Source organism: Oncorhynchus gorbuscha, linkage group LG10 (genome assembly GCF_021184085.1).
Source record: "Oncorhynchus gorbuscha isolate QuinsamMale2020 ecotype Even-year linkage group LG10, OgorEven_v1.0, whole genome shotgun sequence".
NCBI lineage: Eukaryota > Metazoa > Chordata > Actinopteri > Salmoniformes > Salmonidae > Oncorhynchus > Oncorhynchus gorbuscha.
Genome location: NC_060182.1, coordinates 72,781,262 through 72,802,292, shown reverse-complemented (window position 1 = coordinate 72,802,292; position 21,031 = coordinate 72,781,262). Strand labels below are relative to the sequence as shown.

Genomic DNA, 21,031 nt, shown 5'->3' with positions numbered 1-21,031 from the left:
AGACCACCTTAATTCCATACCAAGGGGCGGGGCAAATATATGAACACTAATATGTTCAGAATCTGGAAGGCTTTTAGAGGACTGGTAAAAACACATCACTTAATCTAGATAGCATGCAAAAACATGGCCTCATGCGCCATCACAGGTCTAGGAATACAGTGCCTTCGGAAAGTATTCAGACCCATTGACTTTATCAACCTTTTGTTACATTACAGCCTTATTCTAAAATGTATTCAATTGTCCCCCCCCCCCCCCCATCAATCAACACAATACCACATAATGACAAAGCAAAAACAGGTTTAGAAATTTGAGCTAATTAAAAAAAACTTAAATATTACATTTACTCAGTACTTTGTTTAAGCACCTTTGCCAGCGATTACAGAATCGAGTCTTCTTGGGTATGACGCTACAAGCTGGACACACCTGTATTTGGGGAGTTTCTTGCATTCTTCCCTGCAGATCCTCTCATGCTCTGTTTGGTTGGATGGAGAGTGAGACTTGTCCCAAAACCACTCCTGCGTTGTCTTTGCTGTGTGCTTAGAAAGTCACTGTCGAAAGGTGGACCTTCGCCCCAGTCTGAGGTCTGGCGCAGGTTATCATCAAGGATCTCTCTGTACTTTGCTCCGTTCATCTTTGCCTCAATCCTGACTCGTCTCCCAGTCCCTGCTGCTGAAAAACATCCCCACAACATGCTGCCACCACCATGCTTCACCGTAGGGATGGTGCTAGGTTTCCTCCAGATGTGACGCTTGGCATTCAGGCTAGAGTAAAATCTTGGTTTCATCAAACCAGAGAATCTTGAGGTCCCTTTTGGCAAACTCCAAGCAGGCTGTCATGTGTCCATTACTTAGGAGTGGCTTCCACCTGGCCACTCTACCATAAAACCTGATTGGTGGAGTGCTGCAGAGATGGTTGTCCTTCTGGTTGTCCTACCTCCACAGAAGAACTCTTGAGCTCTGTCAGAGTGACCATCAGGTTCTTAGTCACCTCCCTGACCAAGGCGCTCCTCCCCCGACTGCGCAGTTTGGCTGGGCGACCAGCTCTAGGAAGAGTATTGGTGGTTCCAAACTTCTTCCACTTAAGAATGATAGAGGCCACTGTGTCCTTGGGGATCTTCAATGCTGCAGACATTTTGTGGTACCCTTCCCCAGACACAATCCTGTCTCAGCGCTCTACAGACAATTCCTTCAACCTCATGGCTTGGTTTTTGCTTTGAGATGCACTGTCAACTGTGGGACCCTATATAGACAGGTGTGCCTTTCCAAATCCTGTCCAATCAATTGAATTTACCACAGGTGGACTAAAATTAAGTTGTACAAAGGATTTAAAAAAACGGAAACAGGATGCACCTGAGCTCAATTTCAAGTCTCATAGGAAATGGTCTGAATACTTAAGGTATTTTTTCCCTTTATTTGCAAAACTTTCTAACCCCGTTTTCGCTTTGTCATTGTATCTAGATGAGGATTTATTTCACCCATTTTAGAATAAGGCTGTAACGCAACAAAATATAGAAAGGGTCAAGGGGTTTGAATACTTTGAAGGCACTGTGTATATGCACATTATTGGATCAACAAAACACTAAATCAGTACTTTGTGTGTTGGGTCTTACAGTACATTGTGTGATTGAAAACAGTCTTTTATGAAGGAATTGATAGGTCTGACATTGAGCTTTAGATTTCTGGTTAAAAATGGGACAATGAATTGAGCAGATCAAGAGAGAAGAGCGATACAAGGTAACAACCCGTTTATTTTGTGGTACATTCTGCAAACTAGAAATTTTATTTCAAAATTCAAAAAGGCAACAAACAAAAAAACTAAGAAGATCAGGGAAATACGAGAACGCATAAATTCACAAGCAAGGAATGCAATTTGTTCAATCGACTCACATAGCACAATAAAGTTCAGGGAACAAAGCTTTAACATTTTATTTTATCCGAGCTAGAACATAATACAAAATATACAGTTTTTGAACTTTGTAGTCAGAGGCCTCTGAGAAGCAGTTGAATCAACATAGACAATACTTATCTACAGCACTAAAGCTATTCTTGAATGCATTCATAAATATAGCAGACATGTACGCACATTGCAAATGCTTACGAGGTTACCCAATTATTTAACACTTGCATTTGCTGAAAGTAGGACATCTGCAGGACTGAACAATTCAAATAATATTTCAAAAGATTAAATAAGTAACATTTATTTTTAATATAAACCAAAAATGACAAGGTGTACCATGTGACTACCAACATAGTATGCCACTTTGTAGAGAAGTACCCTAACTTTGAAACCCAATTTGAAATTACTCCTTGAAGTGTTCCAATGAACAAGTACTTTAGGGGGTTGAGTTAGATTGGGTAAGGCAAATCGGTGAGCTTATTAGTGAGCTGAAAAGGTCAGCAACATTGGGTTCAGGCCCCCTGTTAAAGGGGACACAACCCACCACTGCCAAAGGGTCACACAGTATCACCACAACTGAGGTACATCAATATTATGTACAATATGGGTGCAAGCATTAAAATCTCTTACTCCAATATAAATATATTCCTTATGAGGCTTAAATAAGAATATGACAGAGATGACGCCTTACATGAACCTAAAACCTTAGTCACTACGCAAGTCCGACAGTACGCGAGTAGCCCACATTAAAACTGGTGTGTTGACAACAGAATGCTGACCTTAAAGCTGACTCCTTAAACAACAGCAGGGCAGCACAAAATCAGTGTTAAGTTGTACAGATAACAGAAAAATGTCTGGCTAGCCAAAAGATTAAGTTAATGCATTTCGGAAATAAAAAAGTATTTATTTCAAGTCTTGTAAAAAAAAAATATATATATATATAAAAAAAAACTGACAGTAAAAGAATAAACCTGCAAAACAGGTTAAGACCGATTTTCCTTGGTTACATCATTTCGTAAATGAAAAACAATATACATACTGTAGTATTTCTGTAGAAAATACTTTAGCTTATAAAAAGGACAACAGCGTAACCGAATGTTGCACTCCTTAAGCTAAGATCCTAAACAACTATACAGACGTTAAAAAAAAGCTAGGGCTTGTATTACGGTTGTTCACGCCTCTTTGCACTCCTAAAACTTGGTTCCCTTCACACAAAATCACAGTAAAGAAAGACATTTACCAATTCAACCACATTTCTTTCTCAATTTGGAAAAGTGACTTGGGTAGCTGTGACAGTTGAACCAAATGGGTATATTGCATCTCAACAATGACTACATAATCACTTCATCAGATTCATTGCTTAAAATTATGAAGGCATTGTTAGACTGGTTTACCCTTTAACAAAATTGTAAGTATAATTGACATTACAGCTGTATCAATTGCCCATATGGCAAGCTCAGAAAACTGCAGGTACAGATAAAAAACAACAAGGGTGGCATATCAAGCCATCTCTAAACTGTTTATCTTGGGGTCAAATTCAGGAGTCAACGTGGTAGTTTGTTGTTAGAAGTTACATCATTAGATTGTCAGTTTGTTAAAGAGAAATTATAAATTCAGTACATTACCCTGTGTTAGACCAGTGTTTCCCAAACTTGGTCCTGGGTCCCTTGGGTGCACATTCAGTTTTTTGCCCTAGCACTCTGCTGCTGATAAATAAAAAACTTGTCATCAAGCTTTAATTATTTGAAATCAGCTGTGTAGTTCTAGGGGAAAAAAAACAAACCGTGCATTGGGGACCAAGTTTGGGAAAACCTGATTTAGACAAACAGGACAGAACCTAAGGGGATTAGGACACATTTACCTACAGCGCTCAATTCTAATTGATTCAACATTCAAAAACAAGAGTATTTTGCTAACCAAGCATTTAACTCAAGTGACATGATTTATTCCTTGACAATAGGTCAGAAAAGACTTGCAGCAATGCAGTTCAAAATAAAAAACATCTCACCAAGAAATACATCTGCATGTAAAATACAGATTTAGTCTAACTATTCATTTGATTTTTTTTAAGGGAAAGATATACAGCAAAATCATACACACTTTAGAAGCATACCATATTGTGCACAGGCTCCTGGTGCAGTGGCTGAGGACTCTACACAGAGCCCCCCAAACCACTCAGAGTAAATATAAGGTACTCTAGGACAGCTCATTGCATTCAGTGGATTTGTTCTTGGTTGTATAGTTGAATATCGGAACAATTAAAAAAAATACCACCTCGAAATTGTTAAGGGAAGATTGAAGGTTCACTCAGACTGATGGTGGTAATTAGGAATTTTAACAAAATCGGCACTTATACACTTGTAAAATCAGATTATCATATAGATGTTGTGATTTGAACTCCTCTCAGTACCAAACGCAGGCTTTTAACAAATAAAATGCACTGAATCTCAGAAAACTTCACTTGGCATGCTGGGCCATCATAAAGCTGAAATATGTGCATCTGTGACATATTACATTTATTTAAAAAAATTCTTACATGAACATGTAAACTAGTCAGACTAGCATAAATCACTGCATGTCCGTAGAATTACAAAATGGTTGTGGCAGATGTCATAAGTTAAAAATAGCAAAAAGTCAACTTAATCCATCCAGTGTCATATAAAGTGTTCTCCAAAGCAAAGGGTAGTATCGTACTGATATACAAGACAGGTGCACAATAGGTATGTAGGAGTAATGGAGAAACATTTGCCATAATCTGCACCACCATAGCAAACATTAGCTAACAGCTACAGATATACAGATCTACCTCTATACAAACATGTGCACGCACACAAGCACCTAGAAACACTTGCCACTACCCACAGGCAGGCACACACACACACCACAAGTGTTAAAAGGTGTCAGGTGAGCTCATCTTCATTTGCATCTAGGAACTGCTTTGTTGCGTTGTTTACAGGTGATGAACAAGAATTGCCCCCAAAAGACAGAACACACAATGAAAGACTGTAGTACCATAGTTACTACACTATGTATATTTTTTAAATACAAAACAAAAGAAATGTAGATATTAGAATTTATGGTTTAGAGAGCTTACTGTGCTGTGAACCTATACAATTTACCCGTTTCTTAAAGAGCAAAGACAAACAAAACAAAATAAAAAGAGCAATCACCTGGAGGACAAACAGTAATATTCACTGAATAGACATTTGTTGGAACTCCAGAAGAGCAGGAAAAGGGCTGATAGTGTATAAAGGTTTTTTTTTCTTTTAACTTTAACTCAAGCTGTATTAAATACAGGCTTTGTACAGGACAATTGCACTTCACCAAAACAGAAATATACAAACAAGGAAATTACAGACCAAAATAGTTGTTTTAACTGATTAAAAAAGAAAAGAAAACCTAAAACATAACTACAACTACAGAGTCCCAACAGGTTAAGTGTGGGATTGAAAATAAAAGGAGAGACAAAATGGAGGGGATTCTGAACTCCAGAGCTGACTGGTGCTGCTCTATCTGGGATGTGTGCGCATCTCCTCCTCCTCCCATCATATTCCCTTCTTACAAATGGAACGCTCAGAGTGGTGGGGAGACAAGCTGCTGAATGGAGCTGCTGTGATTCTTGAGGGTAGAGGTTTGTAAACTCTGTGCTGTGTTAGTGGTAGGGGTTGTGTTACCACATGTCGTCTGTCGATGCGGAGTCCTTGAAGGAAGGAAAAACCCATCAGATACTGGATCAACATCCAAGGGGTCTCCATTTCAACTCCTGGAGATGTGCTGATCTTTGCACCCAAGAGGTAAATTTTGTCCTAAACTAGTTACGAACTTGGACAGGCATCCAGAAAATAATTTAGGCATGTGCAAAGCTTTCTGGGAATTGAGATTGAGATCCCTGGTATGAACAGCAATTTCTTGAAGTCTTCCCTTTTGCCTAAATTTCTTATAGAATTTTATTTATGGTTAGTTTGAATAGAACATTTCACTAACAACAAGTTGGAGTGAGTAGTCATGAAAATGTTTAGATATGAATTCTGCATTTTTCACTGAAAGAAAAAGATAAGAAAAACATTGCTGTGTTTTGTAAAAGGAGATCTAATTTCTGCTCGGCGTCAGACAAATTTTGTGCTTCAGTTGCACATCTCCACTCGGAAGAGAAATCTTTCCTCTGGCCTTCAGACCAATCATATTCCTGTATTCAAGAACAGCATTTGATCAGCAGACAGCAAGCCAACTGATGGCAGTGGGGAATAATGGTTACTTTTAGCTGGTCGTTTTGGCAAAACATTAGAAAGCTAGCCAGCTACATTTCCTATGGTAAACATAAGAAATCTAATAGCCATGCATTGTCTTTGCAAAAAAATACCTTGCTTTTTCATTGTGTCTAAGTTAAACGTTTGTTTGTCTGCTAGCCAAATATTGTTGCACTTCTGTTGTCATCTGATGAAAACAAAGCCATTTTCGGGCTAATGTTTTGCATTACTTTATTTTGTGTGATGAAAAACTAGTTGCACGCTACTTATCACCCAATTTATAGCAACAAACTATTGCCTTTCAATATAAAATGCAGGGGAAATGGTTTGATAAGACAGTTTTTTTGATGGTCTATGTTTTGAAAATGCAGATCTCTGAACGCTCATGCGACCCCTGTATAAACAGCTCCACAAAAGAACCATTTCCTTTTCAAGCAAAAAGCTTATTTGATAATAATAATAATATATAATAATATATGCCATTTAGCAGACGCTTTTATCCAAAGCGACTTACAGTCATGTGTGCATACATTCTACGTATGGGTGGTCCCGGGGATCGAACCCACTACCCTGGCGTTACAAGCGCCATGCTCTACCAACTGAGCTACTTGATCATGACAGTACCCAACCAGTAATAGAAACCTTAAATCAATCTGGAGGCTAGCTAAATACTGATTCACCTAGGTAATCAAGCACGACAAATGTGATTGCAAGTGCTGGTTTAGTTTCATAGACCTAGGTTAGGCCTAGTCTTAACATCTTAATTGAAAATACAATTTAGTAAACTGTTTCATGGGCATGGCTGATCTCTGCTAGATATGTACACTGGCTAAGTTCCATAAAAACAAGTTTGAGTTACAGTACAGAATCTGTTGTCGAGAAGAACATTGGCTGTGTTCATGCAATCTCATCTGCTCAATAGAGTATAAAGCATTTTGGTATCTTTACATCAAAGGCTGCAATGTCAATTCAGGAGTGAACTAAACAATACGCATGAAACAGCTGTTAACTGTGGGAAGAACTAAATGCATTCTGGGATGTTATGGTAACGAGCTAAATGGATTACAGGTCAAATAGAAAGTGGATTACAAACAAGGATAATATACAGTTGAAGTTGGAAGTTCACATTTTAGCCAAATATATTTAAACTCAGTTTCACAATTCCTGACGTTTAATCCAAGTAAAAAAATCCCTGACTTCGGTCCGCAGGTAGTATAACTTTTCATTACATTTCATTACATTTCATTATAGTATAATGGTTTGATTTGTCTAATCTTAGCAATTTCTTCTTAGCTAGCTACATAGCAGTCTTTGTATCAAAGATAATTGCGTAATTATCGTATTTCGTCGTCCTAACGTAGTCTACACTGCTATCTGCCCAGCAGCTAGCCAGCTAGCAAACGTCCACCGTCTACCGAATAGCAGCACTGTAGAAACTATTACACTCAACTGAACGACTTGATTAGTGTAGTGTTAGCTAGCTACATAGTTGTCTTTGCTGTCTTCGTATCCAAGATAATTGTGTAGTTTAGAGTGTGTAGTCTTAGAGTGATTATCTTAATTTACCGAGGTTAGCTAGCCAGCTATTGTCGTCCTTAACGTAGGAGACACTGCTAGCTAGCCAACAGCTAGCCAACAGCTAGCCAACGTCTACCGAATAGAACTTCCGCACTCAACAACTCGGTCGCATTCCGCTTCGCTCCACAGGTAGTATCACATTTATTTAATTTCATTACAGTACAACGGTTTGATTTGTTTGATCGTAGCTAGCTACATAGCTAGCTACATAGCCGTCTTTGTATTAAAGATAATTGTATAGTCTAGAGCGATTTTCTAGGTTAGCTAGCCAGCTATTGTCGTTTTTTTAACGCAACGTAACGTAATCAACACTGCTAGCTAGCCAGCTAGCCCCCGAATAGCAGCACTGCAGAAACTATTACACTCAACGGAACGACTTGATTAGTGTAGTGTCAACAACGCAGCCACTGCCAGCTAGCCTACAAAGTCAACAACGCAGCCACTGCCAGCTAGCCTACTTCAGCAGTACTGTATCATTTTAATCATTTTAGTCAATAAGATTCTTGCTACGTAAGCTTAACTTTCTGAACATTCGAGACGTGTAGTCCACTTGTCATTCCAATCTCCTTTGCATTAGCGTAGCCTCTTCTGTAGCCTGTCAACTACGTGTCTGTCTATCCCGGTTCTCTCCTCTCTGCACAGACCATACAAACGCTCCACACCGCGTGGCCGCGGCCACCCTAATCTGGTGGTCCCAGCGCGCACGACCCACGTGGAGTTCCAGGTCTCCGGTAGCCTCTGGAACTGCCGATCTGCGGCCAACAAGGCAGAGTTCATCTCAGCCTATACCTCCCTCCAGTCCCTCGACTTCTTGGCACTGACGGAAACATGGATCACCACAGATAACACTGCTACTCCTACTGCTCTCTCTTCGTCCGCACACATGTTCTCGCACACCCCGAGAGCTTCTGGTCAGCGGGGTGGTGGCACCGGGATCCTCATCTCTCCTAAGTGGTCATTCTCTCTTCCTCCCCTTACCCATCTGTCTATCGCCTCCTTTGAATTCCATGCTGTCACAGTTACCAGCCCTTTCAAGCTTAACATCCTTATCATTTATCGCCCTCCAGGTTTCCTCGGAGAGTTCATCAATGAGCTTGATGCCTTGATAAGCTCCTTTCCTGAGGACGGCTCACCTCTCACAGTTCTGGGCGACTTTAACCTCCCCACGTCTACCTTTGACTCATTCCTCTCTGCCTCCTTTCCACTCCTCTCCTCTTTTGACCTCACCCTCTCACCTTCCCCCCCTACTCACAAGGCAGGCAATGCGCTCGACCTCATCTTTACTAGATGCTGTTCTTCCACTAACCTCATTGCAACTCCCCTCCAAGTCTCCGACCACTACCTTGTATCCTTTTCCCTCTCGCTCTCATCCAACACTTCCCACACTGCCCCTACTCGGATGGTATCGCGCCGTCCAAACCTTCGCTCTCTCTCCCCCGCTACTCTCTCCTCTTCCATCCTATCATCTCTTCCCTCTGCTCAAACCTTCTCCAACCTATCTCCTGATTCTGCCTCCTCAACCCTCCTCTCCTCCCTTTCTGTATCCTTTGACTCTCTATGTCCCCTATCCTCCAGGCCGGCTCGGTCCTCCCCTCCCGCTCCGTGGCTCGACGACTCATTGCGAGCTCACAGAACAGGGCTCCGGGCAGCCGAGCGGAAATGGAGGAAAACTCGCCTCCCTGCGGACCTGGCATCCTTTCACTCCCTCCTCTCTACATTTTCCTCTTCGGTCTCTGCTGCTAAAGCCACTTTCTACCACTCTAAATTCCAAGCATCTGCCTCTAACCCTAGGAAGCTCTTTGCCACCTTCTCCTCCCTCCTGAATCCTCCCCCCTCCTCCCTCTCTGCAGATGACTTCTTCAACCATTTTGAAAAGAAGGTCGACGACATCCGATCCTCGTTTGCTAAGTCAAACGACACCGCTGGTTCTGCTCACACTGCCCTACCCTGTGCTCTGACCTCTTTCTCCCCATTCTCTCCAGATGAAATCTCGCGTCTTGTGACGGCCGGCCGCCCAACAACCTGCCCGCTTGACCCTATCCCCTCCTCTCTTCTCCAGACCATTTCCGGAGACCTTCTCCCTTACCTCACCTCGCTCATCAACTCATCACTGACCGCTGGCTACGTCCCTTCCGTCTTCAAGAAAGCGAGAGTTGCACCCCTTCTGAAAAAACCTACACTCGATCCCTCCGATGTCAACAACTACAGACCAGTATCCCTTCTTTCGTTTCTCTCCAAAACTCTTGAACGTGCCGTCCTTGGCCAGCTCTCCCACTATCTCTCTCAGAATGACCTTCTTGATCCAAATCAGTCAGGTTTCAAGACTAGTCATTCAACTGAGACTGCTCTTCTCTGTATCACGGAGGCGCTCCGCACTGCTAAAGCTAACTCTCTCTCCTCTGCTCTCATCCTTCTAGACCCATCGGCTGCCTTCGATACTGTGAACCATCATATCCTCCTCTCCACCCTCTCCGAGTTGGGCATCTCTGGCGCGGCCCACGCTTGGATTGCGTCCTACCTGACAGGTCGCTCCTACCAGGTGGCGTGGCGAGAATCTGTCTCCTCACCACGCGCTCTCACCACTGGTGTCCCCCAGGGCTCTGTTCTAGGCCCTCTCCTATTCTCGCTATACACCAAGTCACTTGGCTCTGTCATAACCTCACATGGTCTCTCCTATCATTGCTATGCAGACGACACACAATTAATCTTCTCCTTTCCCCCTTCTGATGACCAGGTGGCGAATCGCATCTCTGCATGTCTGGCAGACATATCAGTGTGGATGACGGATCACCACCTCAAGCTGAACCTCGGCAAGACGGAGCTGCTCTTCCTCCCGGGGAAGGACTGCCCGTTCCATGATCTCGCCATCACGGTTGACAACTCCATTGTGTCCTCCTCCCAGAGCGCTAAGAACCTTGGCGTGATCCTGGACAACACCCTGTCGTTCTCAACTAACATCAAGGCGGTGGCCCGTTCCTGTAGGTTCATGCTCTACAACATCCGCAGAGTACGACCCTGCCTCACACAGGAAGCGGCGCAGGTCCTAATCCAGGCACTTGTCATCTCCCGTCTGGATTACTGCAACTCGCTGTTGGCTGGGCTCCCTGCCTGTGCCATTAAACCTCTACAACTCATCCAGAACGCCGCAGCCCGTCTGGTGTTCAACCTTCCCAAGTTCTCTCACGTCACCCCGCTCCTCCGCTCCCTCCACTGGCTTCCAGTTGAAGCTCGCATCCGCTACAAGACCACGGTGCTTGCCTACGGAGCTGTGAGGGGAACGGCACCTCAGTACCTCCAGGCTCTGATCAGGCCCTACACCCAAACAAGGGCACTGCGTTCATCCACCTCTGGCCTGCTCGCCTCCCTACCACTGAGGAAGTACAGTTCCCGCTCAGCCCAGTCAAAACTGTTCGCTGCTCTGGCCCCCCAATGGTGGAACAAACTCCCTCACGATGCCAGGACAGCGGAGTCAATCACCACCTTCCGGAGACACCTGAAACCCCACCTCTTTAAGGAATACCTAGGATAGGATAAAGTAATCCTTCTCACCCCCCCCTTAAAAGATTTAGATGCACTATTGTAAAGTGGCTGTTCCACTGGATGTCATAAGGTGAATCCACCAATTTGTAAGTCGCTCTGGATAAGAGCGTCTGCTAAATTACTTAAATGTAATGTAAATGTTAGGTCAGTTAGGATCATCACCTTATTTTAAGAATGTGAAATGTTAGAATAGAGAAATTTATTTCATCACATTCTCAGTGGATCAGACGTTTACATGCACACAATTAGTATTTGGTAGCATTGCCTTTAAATTGTATAACTTGGGTCAAACAGTTCGGGTAGCCTTCCACAAGCTTCTCACAATAATTTAGGTGCATTTTGGCCTATTCCTCAGGAAGGAGCTGGTGTAACTGAGTCAGGTTTATAGGCCTCCTTACTCACACATGCTTTTTCAGTTCTGCCCACAAATGTTCTATAGGATTGAGGTCAGGGCTTTGTGATGGCCACTCCAATACCTTGACATTGTGGTTCTTACGCCATTTTGCACAACTTTGGAAGTATGCTTGGGGTCATTGTCCATTTGGAAGACCCATTTGCGACCAAGCTTTAACTTCCTGACTGATGTCTTGAAATGCTGCTTCAATATATCCACATAATTTTCCTCCCTCATGATGCCATCTATTTTGTGAAGTGCACCAGTCCCTCCTGCAGCAAAGCACCCCCACAACATGATGCTGCCACCCCCGTGCTTCACGGTTGGGATGGTGCTCTTCGGCTTGCAAGCATCCCCCTTTTTCCTCCAAACATAACGATGGTCATTATGCCAAACAGTTCTATTTTTGTTTCATCAGACCAGAGGACATTTCTCCAAAAAGTACGATCTTTGTCCCCATGTGCAGTTGCAAACTGTAGTCTGGCTTTTTTATGGCGGTTTTGGAGCAGTGGCTTCTTCCTTGCTGAGCAGCCTTTTGTACCCGTTCCTCCAGCATCTTCACAAGGTCCCTTGCTCTTGTTCTGGGATTGATTTGCACTTTTCGCATCACAGTACGTTCATCTCTAGGAGTCAGAACGCGTCTCCGTTTTCCCATGGTGTTTATACTTATGTACAATTGCTTGCACAGATGAAAGTTCTACCTTCAGGCGTTTGTAAATTGCTCCCAAGGAAGAACCAGACTTGTGGAGGTCTACAATTATTTTTCTTGGGGGTCTTGGCTGATTTCCCCTTGATGTCAAGAAAAGAGGCACAGAGTTTGAAGGTCGGCCTTGAAATACATCCCCAGGTACACCTCCAATTGACTCAAATGATGTCAATTAGCCTATCAGAAGCTTCTAAAGCCATGACATAATTTTCTGGAATTTTCCAAGCAGTTTAATTACCACTTAAGCCTACCCCTTACTTTTTAGAACATTCTGTTAAAAATCGTGCAACATTTCAGTGTCCTGCTACTCATGCCAGGAATACAGTATATGCATATGATTAGTATGTGTGGATAGAACACACTGACGTTTCTAAAACTGGTTAAATCACTGCTGTGACTATAACAGAACGTGCGTTTTGTCAAAAAGCCCAAGGAAAACTGATCACCAAAAAGTGGAAAATATATCAATGCGCCACTTGCATGTATTGCCTATGGCTCAGCAAATTAGATGGGGCCGAGATTGCAAGTCCTACAGCTTCCACACGATGTCGCCAGTCTTGTCAATTGCCTGGGGGTTGTTTCTTGGTCAAACAAATAGAGACCCCATTCCTTCCGGTCTCCGACAGGATGTTTTGGAAGAGAGATTTCCGACCATGATTTGAAGACATGGAGCTATTGAATACACATCACCCCGTGATCAATTTGATAGATTATTAACGTTTACTATTACCTAAAGTTGGATTACAAAAGTATTTCAAAGTGTTTTGTGAAAGTCTATCGTCGACTTTTTAATTTTAAAAAATTACGTTGCGTTTTAAAACGCTGTTTTTTTCTGGATCACACACTTTTCATATATCGATATTTTGGGTATATATATAGACAGATTTAATCGAAAAAAAAGACCAAATAGTGATGTTTATGGGACATATAGGAGTGCCAACAAAGAAGCTCGTCAAAGGTAATGAATGTTTTATATTTTATTTCTGCGTTTTGTGTAGCGCCGACTATGCTAATTATTTTGTTTACGTCCCCTTCAGGTATTTCGGGGTGTTGCATGCTATCAGATAATAGCTTCTCATGCTTTCGCCGAAAAGCATTTTAAAAATCTGACTTGTTGGCTAGATTCACAACGAGTGTAGCTTTAATTCAGTACCCTGCATGTGTGTTTTATTGAAAGTTTGAGTTTTAACGAGTGCTATTAGCATTTAGCGTAGCGCATTTGCATTTCCAGATGGCTAGATGGGACACCTGCGTGTCAGGTGGGCTTAAGAGGTTAAAGGCACAGTCAACTTGGTGTGGGTAAACTTCTTACCCACTAGAATTGTGATACAGTGAATTATAAGTGAAATAATCTGTCTGTAAACAATTGTTGGGAAAATAATGTGTCATGCACAAAGTAGACGTCCTAACAGACTTGCCAAAACTATAGTTTGTTAATAAGAAATGTGTGGAGTGGTTGAAAAACGAGTTTTAATTACTCCAACCTAAGTGTATGTAAACTTCCGACATCAACTGCAGCTATCCATAAGGCAATGATAGGAAAAGAGCAGTTCAATGCAAACATGAGGATTATCCTGTGCTGTCATTGTCATGCTATATGTCATCCTATTATTCATCATGTCTGAATAATTGTGTGTATATATACATATATTTTTTATACATAATGCCTCTCCTTGATTCAACTTTAAAAACAGATTTTTTGGGGGGCCAGGGGTGTCCAAATTCTAAAAAGTATTAAATATTCCAAATTGAGCTGATGAAAATTGTATTTTCCCCTCGACATACAAAGAGATGTGCACAAACACACCGACAAACACAAACGTACGTACGTACATACATACATACACATTCAAATTAAAAAGCTTTCGTGAGAGGATAGCAATTGTCGGGTGATACTTACTGCGTCATCACCTCGGTATGGGTTGAGTTTGTTGTACACTGCTTCAATAACGCTTCGTCTAAAACACAAAAAAGTAAAGTTACCAACCATGCAGGTTTAGCTAGGCAAGCAATAACAAAATCATTGTATTCAAGTCCAAAGAAAACAAAACAGTTTATACAGGCGAGCTAAATGCTGAGCATAAGAGGGGAAAACAGAAGGCTGGAATTGGAGGGCAAAATTCAATTAGCCCAACTAAAAGCCCAAACTTTCAAGCAAGTCCAAGCTATCAAAACCACTTAGGTGAAAAGTCTTGAGTGCCTGTGCACCTGAGATCAGAAATAGATTCCTCCCCCTAAAGAAACCTTACCGTGCAAAGCATGCTACTCTATTTTGCTAATACTTCATCGACATCAAAAACATTCAGTTGGCTGAGGCACAGTCAAAAGAGCTCACTCACTTGCTGGCCAGCTCTCCCCCAGGAGGGAGGTTAGGGATGCTCTCCGATGCTAACGTCCGCATCACGTGGACCAAGTCTGGAACCCCTTCGTTTCCCTGCTTCTTTATGATCTCTGTGGAAATTAGCAGAACCACACATTCTCTAAGTGGAAAACAATCTATGAAATACACAATTTGTGATCCGAGCTTCAAATCACATTAAATTCATGACAAGGTTCTTGTATTATCTAGGTTTCTATACGCATATTAAGATGCTGCACCTTCTACTCTGCTTTCCAGGTACTTATCCAGCTCCGCTTCCCTTTTCACAGCTTCTGCAGTCACCTTTGGAGCCCCTGGGAGGCAGATCAGCACAACACTCATATTGTCCCGACTCCCCTGTTCATAGAGCGAGTGCAATACAGACAGACTTAAAGTAAAACGTTTAGCATGTGCTATCCATGATGCCTATTCGTGTGACAAAATGTTGTAAAATTTGGAAAAATGAACTGTCTACATGTGAGTGGTAACTTTCAAGTGCATGAAAATGCTTAATTGTTAGCAATTCTGTGAACAATAAATTGACAAATCTCACCTTGTACAAGCAAGTGTCAACAATTTCATTGCAGACTCTCTCAAGGTCATCGGTCACCTCAAGCCTGGACCTGACAAAGTTACAAAGTTCCTCATTGGCCATGACATCCCAGATGCCGTCGCAGGCTAGGACGATGAACTCATCTTCCACCTCAGACCTTTCAATGGCATACACCTCAGGCTCTGGTGAAACCAGCTGCTCCGTGGGGCCCTTGCCATGCACACACTTGTAGTCAAAGTCTCCCAGTGCCCGGGATACTGCCAGAGAGCCATTTACTCGCTGGATCATGACAGAGCCACCTGCGTTCTGGATCCTCTCCTTCTCCAGTGGGTTGCTGGGCTTGTGGTCCTGTGTGAAAAAGTGCACAGCTCCTCCACGGCTAAGAAGACCCCGGGAGTCTCCACAGTTGATGAAGTAGATGTGACCTGGGGAAATCATGACCCCCACCGCGGTGGAGCCGCTGCGGTCCACACCGTGCTTCTTCTCAGAGATGGACCGCATGTGCTCATCAATCTGCAGGAAACCTGTGCGGATGCCGGTCTTCACACTCTCTACGTTGGGTTCCGGCTCCAGAGCACTCTGGAAGTCTGGGTTGCTGGTGATGTGCTCCAGAAGGTGCCCACAGCAGTATTTAGCCACCTGGGAGCCAGCATGCCCATCATAAACCGCAAAGAAGGCCCAAGGGTCGAGCCCATGAGGCAGGCCAATGACTGCCGTGTGGGCATCCTCCATCTCCACCCTCCAGCCCTGCATGCTGCTCAGGCCATAGGTCAGACGGTTCCCCTCACCATGAGCATTGTGCTTCTCCATCTTTGGCTTGTCCAAAAACGCCCCCATTGTATCCCCCTTAAAACAAGAATGAAACAATTATTCTATTCAATTTAGGTCAGTTGCGTGTTTATAATATTGACATTTGTTATTCTGCTAAGCTCAGCTAGCTACAACTTTAATAAATAAACACCTAAATATTAGCCAGATAAATGTTAAGATGGGGATTATTTAGAAGCAGATGACATATCTGCAATTATTGTATTGCAAAATTATTAACTAGCACTTTAGGGCTGATCTCATACATTGCAATGTGGTATCAGAGTATTTCATATTATTCTGCAGGTAAATCCTAGACACTCCATTTCATATGATATCTTCGAATTGAAATTCGTACAATGTTACAAATTGCAATTCATTCAACATTAAGATTTTGCAAAACGTACAATGTTACGAATTTGCAAAACGTACAATATGTTACAAGTTCCAATTTGTTATGGCTAACATTTGCTAGGTGGCTGATGCTAGCTAGCTCTAGGGGTTAAGGTTAGGGGAAGGGTTAGCTAAAAGGGTTAAGGTTACGGGAAGGGTTAGCTAAAAGGGTTAAGGTTAGGGGTAGCTGAAAAGTAGTAAGTATTTTGCATGTAACCATACACTACCAAAAGTATGTGGACACCTGCTTGCCGAACATTTAATTCCAAAATCATGTGCATTAATAGAGTTGGTTCCCCTTTACATGCTATAACAGCCTCCACTCTTCTGGATAGGCTTTCCACTAGATGTTGAAACATTGCTGTGGGGAATTGCGTCCATTCAGCCACAACAGCATTATTGAGGTCGGACACTGGATGTTGGGTGATTAGGCCTGGCTCGAAGTCGACATTTCAATTCATCGCAAAGGTGTTCAATGGGGTTGAGCTCAGGGCTCTGTGCAGGCCAGTCAAGTTCTTCCACACCGACCTCAACCAACAATTTCTGTATGGACCGCACTTTGTGCACAGGGGCACTGTCATGCTGAAACAGTTAAAGGGCCTTCCCCAAACTGTTGCCACAAAGTTGGAAGCAAAGAATCATCTAGAATCTCATTGTATGCTATAGAATTCATATTTCCCTTCACTGGAACTAACAAGCCAAGCCCGAACCATGAAAAACATCCAAAGACCATTATTCATCCAGCAAACTTAGTTGCCACAAAGCATTCGGGCGGGTAGCATTATCCTGGAAGCCGCCAAAACCAGATTTTTCCGTCGGACTGCCAGATTGTGAAGCGTGATTCACTCCAGAGAACACGTTTCCACTGTTCCAAAGTCCAATGGCAGCGAACTTTACACCCTTCCAGCCAAAGTTTGCCATTGTGCATGGTGATCTCAGGCTTGTGTGCGGCTGTTCTGCCACAGAAAGCCATTTCATAAAGCTCCTGACAAACAGTTATTGTGCTAACGTTGCTTCCAGAGGCAGTTTGTAACGTGGTAGTGCGTGTTGCAACCGAGGACAGACGATTTAAACACGATACGCACTTCAGCACTCGATGATGCCATTCTGTGAGCTTGTGTGGCCTACCACTTCGCGGCTGAGCAGTTGTTGCTCCTAGACGTTTCCACTTCACAATAACAGCACTTACAATTGACCTGGGAAGCTCTAGCAGGGCAGAAATTTTACTTACTGACTTGTTGGAAAGCTGGAATTCTATGACTGGATTACGTTGAAAGCACTTCAGTTAGCCCATTCTACTGCCAATGTTTGTCTATGGAGATCGCATGGCTGTGTGCTCGAGTTTACACACCCATCAGCAACGGGTGTGGCTAAAATAGCCAACTCCACTAACTTTTGTTTATATACAGTACCAGTCAAAAGTTTGGACAACTCATTCCAGGGTTTTTATTTATTATTTTCTACATTGTAGAATAGTGAAAACAAACTATATTAAATCCAAAAATGTTTATATTTAAGATTCTTAAAAACTAACCACCCTTTGCCTTGACAGCTTTGCACACTTGGCATTCTCTCAACCAGCTTCATAAGGAATTTCAATTAACAGGTGTGCCTTGTTAAAAGTTCATTTGTGGAATTTCCTTCTTAATGCATTTGAGCCAATCAGTTGTGTTGTGACAAGATAGGGGTGGTATACAGAAGACAGCTTTATTTGGTATAAGACCAAGTCCATATTATGGCAAACACAGCTCAAATAAGCAAAGAGAAATGACAGTCAATCATAACTTTAAGACATGAAGTGGCGCAGCGGTCTAAGACACTGCATCTTAGTGCTAGAGGCGTCACTACAGACACCATGGTTCGAATCCAGGCTGTATCACAACCGGCTGTGATTGGGGGTCCCATAGGGTGGCATACAAGTGGCCCAGCATTGTCCTGGCTTGGCCAGTGTAGGCAGTCATTGGAAATAAGAATTTGTTCTTAACCGACTTGCCTTGGTAAGCTTTTAAAAAATAAAATAAATGTAAAAAAACACTCCAATAAGCAAAAAGGAACGACAGTCCATCATGTCTTTAAGACATGTAGGTCAGTCAACCCAGAACATTTCTAAGAACTTTGAAAGTTCAAGTGAAGTCACAAAAACCATTTAGCGCTATGATGAAACTGGCTCTCATGAGGACCACCACAGGAAAGGAGTTACCTCCACTGCAGAGGATAAATTAATTAGTTACCAGCCTCAGAAATTGCAGCCCAAATAAATGCTTCTCGTAGTTCAAGTAACATCAACTGAGAATTGCCTGGTCCAAGAAACACGAGAAATGGACATTAAACCAGTGGAAATCTGTTCTTTGGTCTGATGAGGCCAAATTTGAAATTTGTGGTTCCAACCGCCGTGTCTTTGTGAGACACAGAGTAGGTTAACGGATGATCTCTGCATGTATGGTTCCCACCGTGAAGCAGGGAGGTGGTGCTTGGCTGGTGACACTGTCAGTGATTTCTTTAGAATTCAAGGCACACTTAACCAGCATGGCTACCACAGAATTCTCCAACGATATGCCATCCAATCTGGTATGCGCTTCATGGGACTATCATTTGTTTTCAACAGGACAATGAACCAACACACCTCCAGGCTGTGTAAGGGCTATTTGACCATGAAGGAAAGTGATGCATCAGAGGACCTGGCCTCCACAATCACCCGACTTCTACCCAATTGAGATGGTTTGGGATGAGTTGGACTGCAGAGTGAAGGAAAAGCAGCCAACAAGTGCTCAGCATATGTGGGAATTCCTTCAAGACTGTTGGAAAAGCATTCCAGGTGAAGCTGGTTGAGAGAATTCAATGCTGTCAAGGCAAAGAGTAGCTACTTTGAAGAATTTAAAATATATTTAGATTTGTTAAACATTTTTGGGGTTACTACATCATTCCATATGTGTTATGTCATAGTTGAGGTCTTCACTATTACTCCACAATGTAGAAAATAGTAAAATAAAGAAAAACCCTGGAATGAGTAGATGTGTCAACTTTTGACTGGTAACTTACTGTAGGTATCATAACAATTTGGCTGTCCCGGATTTACGTTTACTATGTTACCTCTAGTCTATGCGACCAGTCTGCAAAAATAGGTGACTAATGTAAACTAAATATTTGTCTCACTACACTAGCTATGAACGTCTATAGCTATCAATGAAGATCTAACGTTATCTGGTAAACGAGCCATGTTATATGTTGGCCATTGATTGCATGAGTTCATTACAAAACAGTCAGTACTGCAAAAACCTAGCTAACCCATCCAGCTAGCTAGATTCCTAGTTAGGTCCCAAGCAAACGTCCACTACTAGTTAAGTGTTGTTCTTGTGTGGTTAGGTAGCTAACGTGAACTAAAAACATTACAATAAACAGTGTAGCTAGCTAACGTTAGCTAGTTATCTTGGGGTTTTAATAATGTTGGCTACCTAACTGGTTTAGCAATCTGTTAAATAGTTAACTAGCAACCAACATATCTAGCTGGCAATATTTGTTAGGTAACGTTAATTAACGTTCGCTAGCTAAGTCTGCTGGTAAACTGGTATTAGCTACGTCACAATAACACGCTAACACTAGTTAACTAGTCATCGGCTTACTAAGTCAATGACAGAGCCAGGGCTAGTCACATTTCTAGAACAAGAAAAACTTTCACGAAATTACCAACAATGTTTTGAACAGCGTTTATTAGTTGGCTAACTAGCTAACATATCCTCCGGCGGCAATATGACAATTAAAATAAAACATTGCGTCGTTGTGGGCCTCGGCCCCAAGAACCTCAAGCGTTCACATAACGTTAACATTGACAGGCCTTCACTCCCTCACGGACTCATCGCGCTACCCCCAATGCTAGTGAGTATGGCTAATCGCAAATGTTAACGGACTAACTTAGTAGACAGTTTCTTACAGGCACAAACAAATGTGACTTACCAAAATCAGAAAGTGTAAAGACAAGCAGAAGCTGCGACAGAAACACCAACGAGATTGATAGTTTGTGGGTAACGTTATCTAGCACCTCTACCCCTCTGTACATTAATTTGTGAAAGTGCGGAACTCCCTGTTCTAAGTAAACCAGGGATACATTACTTTCTCATTTGGCGACGTAAAGTATATTTCAAATGCACCTCCTTTAAACCTTTAGGCCGGAGCTGTTGAGGCCAAATAGCGTCAAGCCGAAAGCCCCAGCCTCTTCACTTGACAGACAGCTTACAACAGGAATCGAAAAAGACCCGGATGTTGCAGGTTGCGTACTTGAAAGCATTACATCATTCCTGTGAGGCAGTCAGTGGTTGATATCCTCTAGCAGTGGTTGATATGCATATTATATCAAAACAAAAACCCATACATGGATTAAACATTGTAAAGGCAAATACAGAATGAACAGAAACAGAAATACATTTCGGTTGGAAATAGCTGTGGCCAATCTTATTTTTCTCACTAATACATGTCTTTGTCACATTATCCTTTATCACTCTCTGTCTCTATTAAAGCGCCAAATATCAGCATGAACACTGTCTATTTATCCTGACATGTATTT

General features: G+C 42.4%; 1 protein-coding gene across 2 annotated transcripts; it reads right to left on the bottom strand.

Annotated features, from left to right (window-relative positions):
• Positions 1–1,729: 1,729 nt before the first annotated feature.
• On the bottom strand, positions 1,730–20,739 carry ppm1aa (protein phosphatase, Mg2+/Mn2+ dependent, 1Aa). Of its 2 annotated transcripts, none has more exons than XM_046366958.1 (6): positions 20,619–20,739; positions 15,274–16,119; positions 14,960–15,077; positions 14,701–14,812; positions 14,262–14,319; positions 1,730–5,596 (listed from the first exon to the last, which is right to left on the bottom strand). In XM_046366958.1, the coding sequence occupies exons 2-6, from the start codon at positions 16,108–16,110 to the stop codon at positions 5,567–5,569; spliced, it is 1,155 nt and encodes a 384-aa protein (XP_046222914.1). In that variant the 5' UTR covers positions 16,111–16,119; positions 20,619–20,739; the 3' UTR covers positions 1,730–5,566. The 2 variants fall into 2 exon arrangements, with proteins under 2 accessions (XP_046222914.1, XP_046222913.1); XM_046366957.1 differs by having other exon boundaries at positions 20,425–20,710.
• Between the last annotated feature and the right edge of the window lie 292 nt (positions 20,740–21,031).